Below are 21776 nucleotides of genomic sequence, written 5' to 3' on the forward strand. Positions count from 1 at the left end.
TAACAAAAGAGCAAGAAGCCAATAGCAAGCTTTCTGGGATTTTTTAGCCTCCCAGGATGTGGGCAGAAAAGACAGAAATCTAAGCACCCGTTTGGGTTCACATTTTCTGTGCAATGAGTATTTTCACAAATGTGTTAGAAACTTTGAGCAGCTGCTGAAGAAACTCATCTCCACCATCTAACCTGCTCCTTTGCTCTCTTCCTGTATGTGTCTGAGTACAAACTGAAGTGAGTCCTGGCTAAGTTTTGGGTGGCGTTAGAACGTTCCAGTGAAACTGAACATGATATGTCCAATTTTATAGTTGTTTTGTTGGTTTGGGTTCTTTCTTTTGTTTGTTTAACAAGCATTTTCATTAACAATGTAGTGTCTTATTTCAGAGACTTGCTTTGAAAATGCTTTTGGTTTTTTGAAGGGAAATTCAGCAGGTTTACCAGTAAAAGCTTATAGAAAGCGTGTGTGCATAATTGTGGAGGCAAGAAGCATCTTTTGACTTGAATTCTTCAACTGCTGTAACTCAGTACAACTTTAAGCTTCTCCGATGACTGTTTTTTGCTTGTTTATGAGTACTGGAAGGTTACTAGTGAGAGACAAGAACCTTGTAGTCACAGATTTGCAGAATGTAGTGCAAACCATTTGCCAAACTGCTTCAAATACCAGGCCAGAGTATATTGATGTGTTCAGAGCTGAGGCTTTCTTTATGGAGAGTTAAAAGTTCAAGTTCCACAACTGAAGCATCCCTTTTGACCAAAAATTACAACAGCTCTGCTAGACCGAGCTAACCCCAGGAGGGAATGGATGATGCTGACTGAGCAGTGGTCTGATTTGTCCTGAGGAGAAATGGTGCTCTAGCTTTGTCTGGAAAAGAAATGAGAAGTGCATGCCATAGTGAAGTGAGGTGCTGATCATGACATCTGGCTCCCTGTTCTGTTTTCACAGCAGTAACTTCATTGTGCTGCTTATTCATTGGGATGCAAGTGAATTTCTTAGCTAGCTGTCTCAGCTAATATGAATATTATTTTTTTCAGGCTGAACCTACCTGTTGTTACTGTGGCTGTTCTCCTTTGCAAATACTGTGGACCCTCATTTCCATTAAACTGTAGTTTCTCTTCTCCCACTGTGGTATGAAGTAACTGCAAGACCAGAGAGCTACTTCCCAGCCCTACAGGAGTTGCCAGCATGACTGGCAGGCAGTCTTATCTAAGTACCTAGCATCTACTTGTCAGGCAAAATACGTAACCATTTTCAGGGTGGGGTTTGTAGGGATCTGAATCCAAACATGTTTTCTGTTTTTAATTTAACTGTTATTTCTGGAGACTTCAGATCTTCAAGTCCAGGCAGACAAGAAATTGAGTCTAGCTTGCTTGCAGTTACTGGCCACTGGGGAAACTCAGTGGCCAGTGCTGAAACTCTCAGTGACAGTGTTGTTTCTCTCAGATCTGTAGTATGGTGGAAAGGTAGGCAGTAGATGAGCGGGAGTCCCCTTACTGTAGGGCAGCTTCCTGTTCATGGGCTGTTTTTGAAATGAGCATTAGACCTGTCAGCTGCAGGGTTTTGTCTGGAGGAAGGGCAAAAAATAATCAGCCTAAGTAGAAATGCGAACAAGCCATCATGCTTTTAATCACAGAGGCAGTGTTAGAATCATAAATCAGGGAGACGGCTAACAGAGTGGTTACAGGAAGCACAGATGAGTAGCAAAGGTTAGAGTTTTCTGTAAAGCTACTTTAGCTGCTCACTGACCCTGTACAGGCCATGTTTTTGCATAGGAAGTGTGACAACTAGAAAACAAGATTGTACAGAAAGAAACCAGCATTATGCGGATTTTCTCATGCACCCTTCTAACTGCATTTTCTGTACCCTGAAATATGGATGCAGCTTTTAACCACATACAGTAACAAAACTCTACACCTGTCTGCACATACAATATACATGGACACATGTATATTGTATATCCTGTTTCTTTCCTTGTATGTTTCTTTCCCTTGCTGCCTCTCAGCAATGAAAAAAGGTTGTAATACGATGAAGTTCTTTTGCCAGTAACGAAACCAATGAAGTCTGAAGAGACAGAAGATTATCATGAAGTAGCTTTTTGGTTCCTGTAGATACAGTTGAGATACCTCTTCATTTCTTACTTGGGCAAGCAAAGACAAAATTGGAAAGCTCATTGTTGCATTCCTTGCTCTAATGTCTTAGACACAGCTTTGAGCCTGGAACCACAGCCATCAGAATTTAGTAGTCAGGGAATGTATCACAAAAATGTTTATATTTCAGAAAAGTTTGCTCACAAACTTATATTTTTCTATGCTACATCAATTTAATTTCCTTAAAAGTCTTTCCTCTTTTCGCTTTGATGACCTTTCTTAAGGTTTACAATGATCATTACCTTTCCTTCTTGTAGAGTAATCCAAAATTGACCTATTGCTGTAATAGCATCTGAGGATTACAGATTTCTAAGACCGATTTTCTGTTCTATTTTAGTTTTCCAAAGCCTTGGGCTTCTGACACAATCTTTAACTCCTCAAAAATGTCCTTGTTTTTAATATATCTATAATATAGTGCCCAACTTGAGACACCTTTGGGTTGATTTTGAGAAGTTTCCAAGCTTCCAGTGGATGCATTGCAAGCAGTGCATGTCCAGAGATTCCAAGTTTTCAGGCTTATTATATGAAATTCCAGAATGTGATCCTTAAAATTTCTCTGACTTTCCAGTTTTGTAAATGGTGTCAGGAATACCACTGCTGTCCTGCACTTCAGGGTCCCTGCCATAACCTTTGTGTGCTGTTTTGTAACTCTACACAATGACAGTGCTTAATTTGTTATTTTTTTTATATGCAAAAGTATTGTAGCCAACAGTTTCATTTTATGCAGGTAGCTAATTCGGTTGTGTCACTTGTAAAGCAGAACCAGGCACCAGTTCAGGGCTGTGCCTCCAAGTTTGCATTTACTAGTTCAGAAACTAGTTTGAGATCAATTAGTGCCACTGAAGTCTTGCATACGGAGAGGCTCCCCTTTCCAAAAAGGAGGTGTCTTCTCTCCCTGTGTCTCATCCCAGTAATTTCTGTAAAATCCACTTGCAGCACCCTGAAGTTTAATGGGTTTTCTAGGATCAGACAGAACACAAAGCAGCTTCAACTCTGTGGGATGCGCCTTGAGCAACAAGATTCCACACAGTGCCAGCTGCAGGCCCTCACCCCCTGCACATTGTGTGTCTCTTCCTTAGTCCAGCACAGCTGGAAAGCTGAGTGAGAAAAGAGTGAGAATTGTTTTGCTCATGTATGCAGAAACAGTATAGGAGAGGATGTTGATAGGTTTAAATAAGCATTACGGGCTTGGATCAGCCCCATAGGGCAAGAATGAGGAACAGGATCTGTGCGAGACCACTGAGAGCTAAAGAGTAAATTACACCTAGTAATGGCAGTATTGGAGGACGAGACTTGAGTCCTGAACCCCTCAGTGCGTCTCCTTTGTTACAACAGTCTGACTTGTCCTGTGATATACCATTGCTTGTCTGCAGACTCAGGATTTACCTTTTGGGGGGCAAACTAATGCTGTGGAAGTCTGTTGATTTGCAGTTGTAGCATGAGGATTGTACTCTGGTGAGAGCAGAGTTGCTGGTGCAAAGTTCCTTCAGTCTTCTCATTATGTTGCTGGATTAACAGTATGTAAGTGATACTTGGGTGAAGGGTTGTTTTTTTTCTTCTTCAAAGCTCTTTGATTTGCTTCCTTTCGAGTTGTAGGACTCTGCCCTATTACAGGTAGGTGACCTGTTAATATTCTGAAAACTGGAGGGTTTTTTTTAAAAAGGATTGATGCCCTCAACATTAAAAAAAAAAAAGAGAGAAAAAATTCCTTTGCATTAGCCTGTTTTAACAGCCAAGGCAATTTTCCACATGGTGGCTTTATGGAAATGGGTTGCAGCTCTTGCCGACCATGACCAGAACATTACAGGAAATGTATTTTCATGGAAGATTTGCTGCAGTTGCCAACAGGAGAAAGGGAGGGGGACAGGGGGTTGTTCTGTTAATGGACAACTTCGTGCCATGATGTGAATCCCTTTGTTAAATTAAATTGGTTTGCACTTTCCCCTATTGTCTGTTCCATGCTGAAAGAAACAGTCACTGATAGGCCATTTCCCTCTGTAAGGACCAGAGTGCGTTGGCCTAGCATGAGGCCTTATGCTGAAATGGGGTGGACAACATGCATTTAGGTATTTGACTGAGGTAATTTAAGAGGTACAAACAATTGGAATATTTCCATGGAGTGGCTTGATCAGAACCGGAACTAATGGAAATTGGGTTTGCAACCTCAGTGCTTGTAGGTGGTAGTGTCTTACATGATTCAGGGAAGGACTGAATGAGATTTTAAATCTGCAGATACTACTACACAGGCATGACTTTGAGCATGTGAATAGTCTCTGTAAGTTAAAAGTTGAGCATAAAGGTCTAAAGGTTTTGGGTGGGTTTTAGTGCAGTATGAGTGTACTTTTTTTCGTCTGGCTGCTGTAAAGCTGGAAGTTTGATACTTTCCAAGTAGAGGCAAGAATGATAAGTGGCCTTATTTATATGTGAAAAAGTTATCTGTGCTGGGAATATATGATTGCTTGCAGGAAAAAGCACTGCATGACTGATTCCCCTATGGTAAATATTTGAATTCTGGTAGGTCCATTATCAATTCCATATGAGAGATTTTCTGGCTCTTACTGCTACATAGGAGATGAGAACAAAAGAGAAACAGAGGAGAGAATGAGTGGAGAACATAGGTACCATCCCTGCAGCTAAACTCCTTTCTCCTGTCAAAGTAGATTGGAGCTGTGGGGCAGGAGTACTCAGAGCAGGTACTGAGTGAATATAGTTGAGATTGTTCATGTGGCATATGATGTATTTAAAATCTGCTACTCATTTTAATCTTAGCAGCATTATAATAATGGTCCACAGCTTATTCTGCTATACCTGTCATGTTTTAATAGTCAGTGTATTACACAGGGAGAAATACAAATGGAAGAAATTGGGAAGAGGAAATGTGGTGGAGAGGCAAGGGCCTTAGAGGAGTTGACAACATCTTGCTTCCTCTTTGTGGCTAAACTTAGGAAGTGCATGGTATAGAGCGTATTTCCTTGTAAAGCTTGGTGATGGAAGTGAGAGAATACTAAGGGTGGATGGTTGGCAAACACTTCTATGGTAGCTTGGGAAAAATACGCATAAAACTCTTGATACTGCTTATTTTCTGGACAAAGATATGTGCAATGAACAACCTCCACCACACGTGGTACTTTGAAACAATGAGGAAGGAAAATGAAAAGAGGAAGGAAAGTAAAAATAAAACCTGAAGTCTTGTCTATAGGGTAAATACAAACAAGGAGTGAAGCCCACACATGCACTGTATGATTCCTGCTTTTGCTTTGCCATTGATGGGTAGCCATTCTTCTTAGTATAGCTAATTGAAGTCCAGATGACTTGGTGTAAGACCTGGCATTCGATAAAGCAGTCAAATGAGACACAGTGAAATAGTGCAATCGTTTTGCCAGTCAACACTCCCATCAAAGACTATTTCCACCTGATTGAAGTGGCTTCTATGGCAGATTCGTCCCTGAAGACAGAATTATTAAGCCAAATTACCATGCATGTGTTTTTAACATGGCATCACCGGAGGATTGTTAGATACTCACTGGGACAGGAAGAAATGCAGGCTTGATGAAGGAAAAACAAGCATCAACTGACTTGCTTGCACTGGAAATGACATGAAAAAGCTTGATGTCTACTCATGAAAGTTGAGAAATGCAGAGTTAAATGTTAAGAATCCTTAAGGTCTTTGTTTGCCTTACAGCATCTAAAAATACAATATTTTACCTCTGTCTCTTTCGTATCTGTAAGAACATGTGCACATAACAGAAGTTACACAAGTGGGAGTAGATGGGTCCATCTTTGCTCTGTTCATTGCAGTGCTGCGAATGCTGGAGCAGTCTGGCATTTTGTTCATGCAGGAAGTTTGCTTTTCAGCATCCAATTATCCCACTGACCTTTTTGTTTGGAATTTCTTTTTTATTTATTTGTTTTCTTGGTCATGATAAAGAATGTAATGGGCTCTGTCTTAAAATTTCCTGTGTTCTGTTGTCTTGACTTTTTCTCGTTACCAGTTTTTCCCCCCTGGTTGGGTATCCAGCTGCAAGTAACAAATTAACATATTTTGGTAGTTCACTTGCTGCTGTAGTTCTTCAATGAATCCGCCTCACTGGACTGGGAATGGCTTTCTCTTGGAAGTGAAAAATAATAGACTGAAGGCAAAGTTTGAGAAGTTGCTTCCTGGTTTTTATCGGTGTTTTACAAAGAGACTCAAGTTTTTAAGTTTAACACTGATTCAGAGAAATCCCAGCTGGCTCCTTGCCACTGATGTTATAAGAAATAGTTTGACAAGCAGGTGTTTTAGTTAGGAAACAGCTAGGCCCAGTGACCAGTAACTGTGTTTCTGAAAGGAATCATGACCTAAAACACACCTAAAGTGGCTGCAAGAAGGAGCAGTTGTAGTTGGACTTGCACACAGAGTCCACATGGTGTTGTTTACAAATGTGGCTGGTTTATTTTGAGTGTATCCTTTTGGTCCGGTCTTGTTAGGCAATTGCATTTGCTGGTAAGGTGGCTTGCTACGCACCCAGTGAAGGGTGTCTCAAGATGAGAATATCTGTGATGGTGTTCATTCTTTCTACAGTTTATCTGTAAAAAAGCAAAGTTTATTTCTTTTTATGCTCTGAACCAAGTCCTTCCCCTAACTTGGATAGAGAGGAAGTTCTGTGCTGCTAAAGGTTACATTTGGGTGGCAAAGGGAAATTGTATAATCAGCCTCATCAGATACTGTATAGAATTGAAGGCAGAAAAGAATTTATACCCTTCATTCCTCTGATTCATTGCTTGATCACAGATTGTCCTGTCTGTTGTTAATGTAAGGAAGGAGTTTGCTCTTCTGAAATAGCTGAGTGTCTTTGGAAGTTGGGTTTAAACAGGGCTGTTTGACAGATCACTTGGTTTTCTGCTTTCTCTTAAACACTGTGCTTACTGGGTGTTTGTATTTGCAGCTGAATAGCCGATGATTCAAAAGAGAAGAAGGATAAGAAAGAGAAGAGAAAAATAGCTATTTTATCAGTTACTATAAATTGATGTAGGTATCCCATCATTAACCACTGTTACTCTTAGTGCAAAGCTGAAAGCACTGAGCTTTTCTGTAGCAAAGGTTGAGTGATACTGTGCCACATGCCCAGTGCCTACACTGCCACATTGCATGAAGGCAGATCTAGCATAGTTTAACTGACAGCAGTGATGATTTGTTTGTGTAGTATTCTTAGTGTGAAAGGGTGAGCAGTGAGGCTCACCAAGTCTTGTGTATCCTGTAAGTTATTAGGAAGAAGTAGCACTGCAGTGCCTGGGATCTGAGGCTGGCTCCTGCCTTATTTTTTTTTTTAAGGCAAGAAGAAGAAAGAGGCTTTTATCATTAGCTAACAAAATATTGTATAACTTCACTGCTTTTGACTGTTGTATGCTAATAGAAATAACAGTGAGAAGAGCGTGCTTCTTGCAACTGCATTTCTTGTTTGAAGCAAGCAAATGCTACAAGTCAATGAAGCAGTGTTGGTATTTCATATCCTGGAGCCAGGGTCTTACCACAATGGGGAAAAAAAACCCAGCCTCTATTTCAGTACATAATTAGTACATTTAACCTCCAGCAATGAGAAAGACAGAAATCTGGTGCAAAAAAAAAGAGCTGTGGAGGTGTTGATGAAGGGAAAGCAGATTGACCATATTAAGCTATTTCCTTTGCTTTTAACATCACTTGTAAGCTCTGGATTTCAGATAAAAGATTCTTCTTACACCCAGGGCGATGCTGAGGCCATTAAAATCAAAACTTGACAGAAAGATTTGGTATTTAGGATTATAATCTAGCTTCTTTGAAAAATGCTTTCAGTGCTACAGGAACAAGGCAGTGTGTAGCCTGGAAAGTGTGGAGGGGACCTGTGTGTTACATGAGTAAGATCTAGGGCAGTAATGTCTGCAGTAAAAAGCTTAGTTTCATGAATGTTCTACTAGAGTTGGGCATCTTTCCTAAATGGAGTAGGAAGAGGCAAATGGCTCATTCATCCTTTCTGCAAACAGCAAATGAAATAAAAAGGTTCATTGGGTTTTGTTTTCCTTCTGTCAGGCAGCAGCTGCATTGCAATTATATTTAGATTTCTTTTCATATTATTAGAAGGAGGAAAAAAAGGCTATTTCTTATTTCAGCATTACCAGTTTAGACATGAAAATGAAAATGTTTGTTTACTTTTGTTACACAGGTTGAGTGCATGATCCCACTTGCATTGCTATCAGTGGCAAAGCTCCCATTGATTTCAGTGAGCACTGGGTTGTCTTCTTGCTGGGAGATGCTGTAATCAGCTTGATTTGTGACAGTGAAAAGAGTGTTCAGAGCCAAGGGACTGAAAAACAACCCACAAAAATGTGGAAAAACATACTAAAAACATCCAGCTATCATATCTGTGGGCCTGGTAATAATTTTAGGGGAAGTAAACAATGCCAGTGGACTCCGAAAACATGCAGTGATAAAATACCAGATTGTTGGAAAATTCCTCCCTGAGGGAAGAAGCTTCTCTCTTGAAAATAATTATTTCAAAACAAATATAGCAAACATCCTAAAATTAACATTCCCAAAGCATAAAATAAGAGGTATGTAGATTCTGTGTGGAGTAGTTTAATTCATCTCTAGATGAGCTTTGTGGGTGTCCCAGTTTGGCAAGCCTGGCTATCTGGGCACATTCCCAGGTTTTTGCAGCACAACAGGAGGAGGAGGACACTGGTGCAGCTCCCTCCAGATTCAGAGGAGGCCTGGGCACTGGGACACCAGTATAAGCAACCTAGTGATGCTACTTGGAGCCCACGGCTCTCTGGTTTTAAACGGGGTTAGGTGTCTGGAGGCTTACCTCTGTGCAGCAGGACGCTGGGAGTAACTACTACATTTCAGATTTGTGCTGGCTTCTTATGCTAGCAAGCATGAGCGAGAGCTAATTCTATTCAAGTTTAACAGTACCTGAGCCACAGTCTGTGTAGTCCTGCTTGATGAATACCAAAAGTAATCAGTCTATGTCTTCTTTTTGTATCTTTTTTAAAGAAAACCCAACAAAAAGTCACTATGAGCACCCTTGTAATAGAAGACTTGAGAAGACATGTTCAGAAAGGAACACAAGTGATTTTTTTTAATTGTTAATGCCTTGCTGTAAGTAGAAAGCTTTGAAATTCAAACAACAATTTTGAAGTGATGAAAAATGACTTGCATCTGTCACTCACTCTAAAGATCGCTTTCTCTTGAGGATAAACTTGAGCAGAGCCATGAGCATTCTCCAGTAGAGCTTCCTTTTAGTTCTTGTGTGACATTTACATATACAAACTCAAACCTTCAGAACTTAAGACTGGGTTAATGCAACCCTGGTTTCATTTTGTCACTGCATTAGCACACCAGGGGAGGGAGTGGGTTATGGCAAGGCTTTGAACAGGCACATACCTGACAGCACAAGCTGCAATGGTTGGTTGGAGAGCTCGTTGCACCTGGGAGAAGCTTAGTGGTCCCACAGGTCAATTCCCTTTCCAGTGGGCTAGAGCCACCCCGGGACTTGCTTTTGCCTTAGATCTGAAAACTTTCTGTTCTGCTGAGAAGAATAGAGAGAGGGAAACAACTCTGTTAGCCACACATGGGTACTGGGCTGTGAAATGAGACTTGGTGCTTCTTGAAGTGGTAAGAGGAAACTAATTGATTCAAGCCCCAGCTTGTTTCACTGCAAGAGTCAGTATCCCCTGGCTTCAGCTGCTGCTCCTCCTTTTCCTTGGGTTTAGCCAGCATTCATGTTATTTACTACTAAGCAGCTTGATAGTTAGTAATTCAGTGTCTTCTCCATGCTCATCCTATGCAGGTGGGAATGCAATTACTCCCTGCTTGGCTGTGTGTTTGGAGGGGGCAGAAAAGAGCATGGGGAGATGTTGACAAGAGAAGCAGATGTTGTCAAGAATGGGTAGAAGAATGGGTTTGGGTCCTTTTAGTTGTTGTGGAGGTTTTTGTTTGTTTATTTCAACACTGCGTGCATGGTCTAAAGTAATACAGTTTCACAGAGAGGAAATGTCATTATCACTGATTTCAGACTGGATAGCTTATTTGATTGCTACCCAAATGGCACATCTCCATCTTAAGAATAATAAATTGCCCACCTGAGTTAAACACCTCATAATTTAAACTGGTGTTAGGGGGAGAGGAGAGCAGAGGAACTGCCAGCAAACACTGAAATGGCTGTTACTGATCTGCCTTACTTCCTGTTGCTGTGGGAATCCTCATGCTGCAATTTCAGCTTCTTGCTCAGCTGCTTGGCCTTGGCAGTTGCATTGCATTGGTACGGCTGCGGACAACCCACAGGACTGGGCTTTTTGGGTCTTAAAGGCACAGATTTGTCTCTTATACTCTGGTTCCTGTTTCCAAACTAATTAAAGAACTTCTAGAATGTCCCTTTCAGTCTTTACAGGCTCAAGAGCATTCTGCCTGTGTTTTACCAGCTGGTCTCTTTATGAGTTTCAGTTATAGCCCTGTCTATCTCACTATGACATGCTGCTGTCTGCAAGTTTTGATTTGATTCTTTCCATGACCATTTTTCCCCTCAACAGAAGGGGAAGGTGTGTCTGTAAAACAGGAATGTGTATCATCCTGTGGGACCTCAGTCTCAATGAGAAAGAGTGGTACCAGATGATGAGCAGCAAATGAAATTCTGACCAGTTGAAGGACTTCATATCTCTGTAATACTTCATCCTGTCCTTAGCCCACCCCTGGTCAGGTATCTGCAGGCCTTTCCCCAGACAATGTGTCTATGTAGACACTGGCTGAGAAGCTGTTCAGAATAAAACACACCAGTTAGTACAAGTGAGGTGTACCAAACCTGGGCTGATATTGGGGGGGGGGGGGGGGGGGGATGGTTGTTGGTTTTTGTTCTTTCATCATCAGCCTGTGAATTTGTGGTGGGTTCCAGAAATCTGTTTCTGTCCTGAAGAAAATCTGATTTGAGGAATTGGGAAGCAAACGTGTTTGGCAGGGAGTTTCTTTTGGAAGACTTTTGTCCTGCAGCCCTGATGTTACCCAATTGATTGACAGTGTTGGGAGAAAAGAACAACTGTGGACTTTGATGTCAGCTTAGGAAACAAATATTTGCTTTACTTTAATGTCCAGGCCTTGAAATTTTTAACTGAGTTTACAAAGCTGGGAGAATTCAGGCCCCATGCCCCCCTGTTTAAAGCTGGTGTAATTTTTAACATATGCATTGCCCACTTTACTGCACTGAATTTGTGGCACTGCATGTCATCAGTAATGGATTCATTTTTTCATTTTCTTACTGTCTAGTCGCGTTTTTGCATTGCTTTTAGCTAGGATGAGTTAAGTTATCAGGGTATTTTAGTGTTTAGCATGCCAAAGCTAAGCAATATCTACTGTGTCAAAGGTGAGAGAGTAAATACTGCAAAATATTGGACTGACATTCAGTACTCCTCCTCCCTTTCTGTATGCTTTTTACCAACAGCCCTTTAGGGGAGTGGGGTGAGGTGAAAGGATGGGGTCAAAGACACAGGCTGCAGGTCCCTCTGCACTGCAGCCACCACAATGACAGCTGCTAAGTCCAAAGCTGAACAGTACCTTATTTTTGGTGTTAGTAGTACCTCATGTTGCCTGGGACAAAGTACCTGTATCTTATATAGTAGTATGAATGGATTTTACAGCTTGCACTGAATTATGCCGTTACCTCTACTCACCAGTTTACAGTTTGCTTGAACTGCAGACCAAATGACACTACCTATATTCTTCAATTGACTTATGTCATTTCTTCCTGTAGTCTGCTTTTATCCTATGCCTTATCACCACTATCTTGGTTGTACTTACGGAAGTATCTGAGGGCCACTTTAAAACTATGTTGCTGAAAAAGCCTGATTTAAACAGATTTTTTCTAATCCACATTGCTTTGGTTTTTACACAAGGTCTTGCAGCTGAGAGACCAAAGTATGATGGTGAAAGATGGACAAAATCTTGGTTTGTTTTTATCTTATCCTGTACCCAGTATTTTCAGTTGCTGTAGAGTTGTAGTATCCCAAGACCACTAACACAGTTGTTAATTCAAAAAACAGTGTAACAGGAGCTAGTGCAATGCAGCAGGCACAGCTGGCTCTGCAAGAGTAAAGAGCACCACTGTGTACAATACACACAAACTGTGCATCTCCCTAAGTGTGCTCTTTGCTACTGTGACCAATCTTTACAGAAAATCAACAGCATTTAAAGTTTGCTTTGCCTTTTTCACCTGCACACAGTAACTAAGGAAACCAAACCAGTGAGCCCAATGATGTTTGTAAATCTCTTGGCTTTGTCGATGTATATATTTTTTGTTACCGTTCCCCTGTTTAATTTACCTATGTGATGGCAGGCACTGCTATGATAGATAGCTGTCATTCTTGGAAATGCTGCCCTTTTTGCCTTATTCATTCACCCATGCAGTTTAAAACATAAACACCCTCTGGCCATTCTGTTCATTTCATCTGCAGTATCTCCAGAGCTTCCCAAACTGGGCCTGCAGCCGCACGCAGCATTATCATTAGCACAGCAGGTAAACCAGGGGGGGTTGTTTCCAGCAGTGTGTTCATGTGAAAGAGCTGATGAACATCAACCCAAACCTGTGCTGTATCTTAAGGAGCCCTAACCTTCAGAGTGGTGCTGAAGGGTGCTTGTTCACTGTGTGGGCAGATTTTTATCTACAGCTTTGATTTCTGCTCTAAACCCCTGTGAATACTTTCTTATTTCTTACTGTTTCATTGAAAAGCTTCTTGTCAGGCAGGCATAGTTGTTGAATTCTTACTTCCTTGTGTGTGCGTAGTTTCTATATAATTGGTTTCATGTATAAATGAAGTACTGAAATAATAATGATCATAGTGTTCCACAGCTGATATTCTGCAATGTTAAGATTATATATTGTCTAAAAAACTTTTTCAAAGATGGTATTTTTTATTTCCTGCTCTGGAATCTTTGGCTTTCTTCATAGATCCTATAGCATGAGAGCCATTTGTAGTTTAGTATTTAAAATTCTGTGAAGTTTGGGATGTAGAATTGTTCTTTAGGTGCCCTTCTTCTTTTATTTCACAGAATAGCTTTGTCGGTAATGTGTATATAAATAGTCTATTATAATGCCCGATCCTTTGTTAAAGGAGTCCTGGAAGGATCATTGGTGTTGGAAAAGAATAATTAGCTATTTTTTCCCTGTTACCCTGAATTGAATTTTCACTCTTTGTCTTATTGACTTTTAACAGTTTATTGAAAATGAGATTTGAGCAAGTCTGACTCTCACCTGACAGGCTGATCAGTCAATTGCTAATAGACCTGTGATGCTCCACAGCCACTGGCTAATAGATTTTTTTACTGTTGTTCCATCCTTGTTGATCAGTTTTGGTAGCTGAGCTGTGGCATCGCAAATGGCACTTCTCAGAGCATGAAGACCCTAAAATTTCCTTATATAAAGTTTCCATGCATTCCCACTTTGGAATTTGCTGTCTTCTACCTGCTTTTCTCCTCTTCCTCTTCCAACTATTTAAAACTCCTGCTTATTGAATCTAGAGATATTGAAAGGTAAGGGACTGACAGTTCTGCAACCTTTGTTCTCTTCACATCCATAGAGCAGCTAGCAAGAAGAGAGCAGCAGTCCACTTTCCTACCCTTTGCTTAACTGTGGTGAGTGTGAGCTGTTCTGTTGACACCGTGCCGTGCCTGTGGCTGCATTCACAATGCTAGTTGGGGTCCACAGATACAAAACCATTTCACATGCTGGAGCTTGTTGTCAGAATGGAAGTAGTGTCAGAGTATGGGTAAAACTTTGTCAGGAAGCTGAAGTTCAGAGGAGAGCTTAAAAGCCTGTAATCTGCTGTGAAATTTATGAATATAAAAATGGACCATCACAGATGGACATTATTAACAAGTGAGTTAATGCCAGCGAAGCATGAAAGCAAAGTAAAAACGTAGGGCATGATATTGTTTCTCTATAACAATCGAACTCTAAAAATAAGCCTTTGAGTTAATCTCGCATACTTGTGCACACAGTGGATCCATCCAGGAAACCATGCCTCCTTGCCTCTACTCTAGAAATTAAATGAGTGTGAAAGATATAGCCCAAGTACTGCATGGAAAAAGGAGTCTTACATTACTTGAAGAAGCAGACCTGGAGTCTGTAGGTCTAATAGGAGCAAGAGGAGGTACTTTTCCTGTCAGTAACTCTGCAGTGAGTACCTAGCTCTGATTCTGCACAGAACTTAAAGCTGGTTTTAACCAGGGCCAGAAGGCAGCAGCTCCTCCTATTTTTATATGCAAGCTCAATAGGCCAATAGATTATATTATTTATCTTCAGGAGAAGAGAGGGAGAGTAAATAGGAAAGAAGCTCTATTTGTGTCTGTGCATTGTTTTGTGTACTGTGCATCCCCACCACCCCCCAGGCCTGACAGTTTGTATTTTCAGAGGTTTGGAAACTCAGTAGGCTTCACGTGTAGTTTCATGTTGTTGCCATGCTTATCATGAGACTTTGTGCCATGAATGTCAGGGCCTATCAGGCTGCCTCGGCTTTGGTCTATGTTTGTGGTCTCTGCTCTGTAGCCTTCTTGCAATAATAGCTTTCTGGTTAAGTGGTGTCTTAAACTCACAAATGCTTTTTCTTTCTTGAAGTTCTCTGTTTCTGCTAGCTTAAGTTCCAAGTGCATAATGAGACAAAGATCTTTGGCTGATAATGTTGTTCATCAGAGTCTGCTAAGCAGTCAGCCAAAACGTTTCAATTGCATTGAAAGATGAAGGACTGGGCAACAGAAACCAGAAACTGCTCTGGAGGAATGACCCCGATTTCACAATACCTTTTAAAACTCCTTATCCTTTTTTAGGGTCACATTTTTCATGAGTAGCATCTTTAGAAGAACTCCTGTGCCTCCCTTTGCTGGAATTTTGATCATTATTTTAGTACTTTCCTGGGGTATTTAACCCCTTAAGAGCCTGCCCAGATACACTGCATGGGTGTAAAGTATGGGCCTCAACTTCTTTTGCCAACAGCATTCCCTGTGTAAAGCGTAAAGCTGTTACTGACCTTTTGAGAAAATGGGTTTTGTTGTTTTGTCCAGACGTTGTCAATGCCGTTCCTGAGAATAGATACTGTAAATACTTTGCATAAGTGGGGAGGTGATCTAATTCTACTCATGATGAGTTTCCAGTGTAAACAGCTTGGGTACTGTCCCTGTGTTCCTTCCTGTGCACTGGGGTGCAGTGACCCTTCTGATCACTGGCAGTTAGCTATTGTTCCAGGTGGAGACCACAAGGAACTGGCACAACCCGTGATCTTTCAAGTCATCATAACTAAGGATCTTGGTGCTAACACAGGCTGTGCTGTGTAGCTCTAGGTCCTAGCTGTGTTGATCCATTTTCAAGTTTAGAGCCAAAGGGATTCAAGGGCAGGAGCACCTGGAGAACCTTGAAACCTCTGATGTATTAGCTAGTAATATCTCTGTGTCGGCACATGCCAGCTAGCTTGCATTCTGCTGTATATTGCAGAATTTCACATGTTATTGTACAGATATATACACGTGTGTCTATATATGAATAAATAAATCGGTGTAGAGAGAGAAATTCTAATAAAATACAATGGAAAAGGTTTCAAAAGCAAGAAAGTGGCAATTCATTAATTTCTTCTGATCACAGTTATTGTGTTTTGCATCATCCATCATAATTTTCTTGAGAATTTTCTGCCTGAAAATTTACTGGGTAAGTCTAAGTGTAGAAGTAGTCTGAAGTGACATTGCAGGCTGTAGAGGAGCCCAGACAGGAGCAAAGATTCATTCTAAGAATTTGCACAGGAATGTTTGGATACTGTGATGTCTGCTGCTAAAGGCAGGAGATTGCATCATTCCAAACCAGCTGGAAACATTTAATTTTGAGATTACATTATTTATTGAGATTTACATTATTTTACAATGTCTAGGAGTCCATTTGATGTAAAGGAGGTGGGGGGAAAAGAAGGTATTGGAACAGGAACACTGGAGGATTGCTTAGACTGTCAGGGACCCTACAAGATGGTTTTTTGTCTTGAGGACCCTCCAGCAATCCTGGACCCAGGAAAGAGCACACCAACCTTTTCACCCCTTTCAGCGAACCTTCGTCGTCTTACCTTTCAGAGGCCACCCAGCCTGACTAGCTTGGTTACTCACAGGATAGCAAATGGGAATAAGCATATATCCTATTTCAAAGAGCAAAGACACAGTAGAGGTAGGAGTCTGGTGCGTGCATCTAAGCCTCCACTTGAGGATTTAGGCCAGTGATGTCTCATGCCAGGGAGCAGTTCTAACCATGGCCCTTCAGCACACCCTTCATGGTGGCCACAGGAAGCTGAGCCCTTCCTTTGCTTCTCTGAGGAGCTGAGCTCCAGCACTTGTACTCAGTAGCGATTTAAAGAAAAATCAAAACCCTCATTGGATTGCAATTATCTGGGCTGTGTCCTGGTGGGAAAATGGCTATATGTGTTGAATAAGAAGGATTAGTGGTAACACTCTGCAGAAAGAGATCATGGAACTAAAACCACCCAAGCTGTATGTGGCCCACCTCAGGGAGGGAAGAAAAGCTTCCTTTCCCTTCAAGGGGCCAAGTGCAATCTGTCCTTCTGTGGTTTTGAGCCTGTAACAAATGGGAGTTTGTAATAGTCTTTTTGAGAAAGAGAGAGAGAGAATAATCCTAGGTTAAAACAAACAAAAGCTGGAAGGAGTTCTGTGTTTTGTCATGGCTTTTCCAGCAGAGAGCAAGTTCGTAAAAGAGAAACTGCATTTACTATACCCTTGTATTTTAAATGTCTTCAGGCACTTGTCTCACCTGATTTAGTGATTTCTGAGCACCTTTGAATGCTGGAACGGTTTCTTTCTTGGTTCATTTTGAAAACTAAATCCAAGTGTGGTTTGTAGAACAGTGCAGTGTGAATTTTGACAACATTGAGCACCCTTCCTAATTAAAGAATATTGAAACTTGGTAAGAGATTGCCAAAGCTGGTGTCTGTTTTCAGTCTGGGAGTCGCACCAGTTGATGAGCCATGTTGTATGAGAACTTCCCGATATGCCAAGTTGCCTGGTTTTCTTTCAGTTATCCTAACCAGCATCTTAGCACCCACCTGATAATTTCTCTGTACGAAAAGCTAGCTATTGCAAGGCTGACTGAAATCCGTGGCTTACTCTTTGGGAGCTTTGGATCTCTTTGGAAGTCTCCAAATACAGAATCATAGAATAGTTTGGGTTGGAAAGGACCTTAAGATCATCTAGTTCCAACCCCCCTGCCGTGGGCAGGGACACCTCACACTAAACCAGTGCACCCAAGGCTTTGTCCAACCTGGCCTTGAACATTGCCAGGGATGGAGCATTTACAACCTCCTTGGGCAAAACAGTGAGATGGGAAAGATTTGTATTCTCTAGACCATGTATAAGCAGTTTCTGACAAAATCATCATTCTGCCAAAGAGACATTTAAAAGAAGAGGTCAGTCAAGCTGCTTCAAGGATCTCTTGAGTGTTGGGCAGGGACCATGTAGTAGTCCAGTCTCCTCCTCTGGGGAGCTGAGAAAGGGTTGGCTCTTTGGAGCCCTGGTTTTATGTTTCATCTCTCAGGCTGGGAAACCAGGGAACTATTATGTCATTAGTGATCTGTCCAGATATGCCTGCATGTTATATGGACTCCAGTGTTTGTAAAAGGAAATTATCTGTTTAATGAGTAATAGCAGAAGAAGGGGAGAGAAACCCACTCCTGCATCCATTAAGACAAATTTCCTTGCAGAGAAGGGCCTTCCCTTTCCCATAATGAACTCCTCTGCAAATAGAAACATATACTAAGTGTTCCTGCTCTGCTAGTGATGGAAAACAGGGCATATGTGTACTTTATGTATGTTAAAATAATTGTTCAGTTGGTGTAGTATAGGATTAGATGCTACTTTGACGTAAATGCATAAGCTTTGTAAAAATGTGGAGCAAGTTTAGCTGGGACTATATTAGCTCAAATTGCTCTAACTTTGTTAATTTAGTGAAGGCTCCACAATGCTGTTCCTTCCTGCTACCTGTTTTCTTTAATGCAATAATCTCTGAAATCTACTAATACAAATCTAGTTATGAACATGCAAGACCTTTAACAGTGTAAGGTAGCAAGATGTGAAAAAGCAAATCATTTAAAGGGTGCTGTGTTACCTTTGTGGGGGAGAGAGCATCAGACTGTTTGTAAAAGCAGTGTTTGCTTGTGACAGTAGGTTTGCTGATTACTGTAATAGGAAAGGGCAACAATGCTGAAAGGATCAGAAAAAAGGCATTTTAGACTGGAGTACAGCACTTGAGCTCTCATAGACAAATTAGCTGTAGAAAAGGGAGACCACCCTGCTTACATACAAGGTCACTAATTCAGATGGTAGACGGGAGCCATTGCATTGACTCCTACACATGCTTTGAAAAGGTAAAGCTAAAGCAACCAAGTAACACCTCTGGCTGGTGCTGATCACAGAAGTACATCGTTTGCTTGCTGTTTGCATCTGTTCCCTTGAAAAATCACCACCAGCAGGATCCAAAATCCTTCTTGGAGAAAGATGGGGCAGAGAGCTAAAAGATCTGAGTGAGAAAAACAAGAAAGGTGGAGCTGGTGTGAACAGCAGCTCCATTTAGATCTGTGCATGATTCGTCATCTTGCTAAGATTATTTCATTGCAGTTGCCTGTTTGCAGGATACAGACTTTTCTTCCCAAGCTAATGTGTGCAGAAGCCAAGCAATGGCTGAATACTTGGTTTAGCCTACTGATTGTGGCTTATGCTTTCTGCACATTTACCTGGGGGTAAAAAAGCAACAGGGAATGAATTGGTGGTGGTGTCATTTATGTTGTATCATCTTAATGTACCATTTGGTGGCTCTATGAGCTCCATGGCTGTATTAGCATGAAAAAAAAAAGCTTTTGCTGTGGTTGTGAAATAACATTTTTGAGTGATTTAACCTGTTTTCCAGCTTCTGCACTTTAGAACATAGTTCCTTCAATCCTAGATTACTGTTTCATTTAAGAAACTTTGGGGAACTTCATTTTCAGTCAGAGTTTGTATCCAAAACTGTGGCGGAGGGGCAGGGGAAACTGAGTAATTCCAACTGCTGCCTTTGGATTTGTGTTAACATGTAGTCCTGTGCTTTTACCACACGATTTTTAAGTGCTGTTGCACTCTGCTCTAGCAGATAGTGATAACATTGTTATGTTGAAACTAAGAGTTAACTTTTATTTAACTTAATATGGTCTAGCAGAAGAGAAGATGAAACATTGAATGCAAGCACCACAGTGCAAATGATCTTACAAGCATTTTTCTGCCTACTTTACCCTTTTCTGAGCATTTTCTACAAGTGCTTTTTTTTGCATTTAGATCAGTATTTGCTGTCATTACCACACGTATGTTGTAACGTAACCTTGCGCTTCCTTACTGACCAAAACCAGTCATTGCAAGAATGATCCAAACATTCTAACTTTTTAAAAGGAAAATAAAAATACGATGGTTTTTATAACAAATAAATCAACTTTGAGTAGTAGGATAGGATCCATAAATCAGAACTCACTTTCCTTAGGTCAGGGAATTCTTTTGGGCTGAAATTGCCTGAATTTTTCTAAGTACTTTTTAAAAATAAAATTCAGTGGTACCCAAATGATTAAATGCTGCAGAAATCTTGATAGATCAAATCAGTTGATCCGTGATCTTCTTTGTGCATGTCCTAGCACGGTAGAATGACCCCCTTGCTTAATATCCTCTGGGCTCTACTGTAATAGTACTGAAAGTCATAAATAGTAAAGAACAATGCTAGACACACTTTCTAAGTTTACCACAAACAGCTTTTGTTCATAATATATACATGGCTTTTATTTTTTCTTATAATGAATTAAAATCTGTGAAGTCAAGATAAAAATCCCAGAGTGCTCAGATATGATTAAAAAATAAATTGGCTTTCAGGAAGAAACTCTGTGCACTTGAGTCACTTGAAAGCAAAAAAGCAAGTGGGTAGAAATGCTATATCGCTGTCTGGATGGAAAACATGTCAAATATGCATGAAACTCTCAGCCCAGGGGGTGGGGAGGTTGAGACATGGAATGCAACTTTTTTTATCAGCTAAAAGAGACCATTTGCTTTCAGCCTCACCTCTAATCCTGATAAAAGAGTTGATTGAACTTAGATGCTTTTCAAAGAGAATTGAAGGGCATGCTCTAATTTTGTTTCTCTGAGAAGGTTGAAATGATGATGTTGCCTTCATGTTCTCAGAGCTTCTTCAGAGTTGGGGGAAAAAAGCAGGAACATAGCAGAAAAACCCATCCAGTCTGCTCCCTCTTTCCCAGCCTGCTGACAGGGTGTGTGTGTTAACTCTGTTTGTACTTCCATGCTCTCTAGTAATGCACTATGGAATTCAGCGCAAGGCTGTTAGGTCTCCCATTGCATGAATCACAGGGGGACAGCCCATTCTGCTCGTTCTGTAGCTGTCACAGAATCTGGGACTCAAAAGTCTCTGAAGAAAGGAGCCATGGCTGGGGACTCTGCTATTTCCCGTATGTCCATTAGCAGTTTGTGAAGGAAATAGCAGTTGTGCAAATTGGAAAAGGTGAAATACCACAGCTGTTTCCTTACACAAGTTTTCTAGGCACCTTCCCCATAAAATGCTCATGGACAAGTTGAAGACACTGGATGTACTTAGGAAAAGATGTGTGATACTGTAATGGTTCCTTTAGAGCAATATTGAAGAACATCAGGTTACATTCGTGCAGCAAAGAGTCTTAGGCACATATTATGGTCATGTGGTAATTTTTGCAGTTGTAAATCTTTATTCTCTTCCTTTTGGACCTCCACAGACAATTGATAGACAAAAGGAGTTGGGAATCTGAAAGAACTTTTCCTTTCTTGTGGATAAGAAGTAGGTTTTCCTTCCCTGTTTCTCTGCTTGTGACTGCTGAAGGAAGTCATCGAACCTTCAGGTCTCTTCTCTTTTTAATAGGCTGGCTTTGTAGGTGGTCTGTCATACATGCTTCTGTCTTCTGTCATCTGCACCCGTGTTCTGTTTGAAGTTCATTATTTTCTTACTTGCTGAGGTTAGAAAAATGTGTGTATTGCTTGTATACCTTTCATCATAAGACTAGAATTATGCAAGAGGCTCTTTGAACGCCTTGATGAAGATAATGGGAATGAGCAAATGGCTAGTGGAAGCTCAGGAAGGTAAAAGGATGGCGTGAAGGTATTTCTTTTGGTGTTTTGGCAGCCAGTGGCTCAGGCCCTGTATCATTCATTTCTTGGAGGTAGTGGATGATGCCTGCTGGTTGATATTTTTTCCTTAGTATGTAATACTGAAGAGTTGAGGGCTCATTGTATAAATTATTGCTGATAATCTTTTAGTTTCTCATGTCTACTTGTAATTAAGAGAGGATGAAACTTTTCAGTCAGCTGCTAGTGGGGGAAGGTTAATTTAATAAGCTTGATCATTTATCAGCTAATTAATTGTAATAGGAAACGTCTACTTTGTTAACAGTGAACGCTGGCTATGCTTGCTTTTTATCCAGTGCTCACAACTTGTAAGCTATCTTTTGTATTTCTAATGGGTTTTCTGCCTCTTAGTTCAGTTTGCCAGTGTGGTAAATTCATCCTTCCATATGGCAAATCCCATCCTTGTATTATGTATGAATCTTCCTTCT

At 40.8% G+C, this 21776-nt stretch overlaps 1 protein-coding gene across 2 annotated transcripts in view; it reads left to right on the forward strand.

Annotated features, from left to right (window-relative positions):
- HS6ST1 (heparan sulfate 6-O-sulfotransferase 1) overlaps positions 1–21776 on the forward strand; it is a 189851-nt gene that overhangs the window by 26875 nt on the left and 141200 nt on the right. The window contains exon 2 of one of the 2 annotated variants that reach the window (XM_062621770.1): positions 3705–3752. The exons of the other annotated variant lie outside the window; for it this stretch is intronic. Within the exon in view, the coding sequence (XP_062477754.1) occupies positions 3705–3752 (48 nt within the window). The remainder of the gene's footprint in view (positions 1–3704; positions 3753–21776) is intronic. 2 annotated transcript variants of the gene reach the window in all.

Source organism: Pezoporus occidentalis, unplaced genomic scaffold (assembly GCF_034315485.1).
Source record: "Pezoporus occidentalis ecotype Australia unplaced genomic scaffold, CSIRO_AGI_Poc_V1 ctg233, whole genome shotgun sequence".
Classification (NCBI taxonomy): Eukaryota; Metazoa; Chordata; class Aves; order Psittaciformes; family Psittacidae; genus Pezoporus; species Pezoporus occidentalis.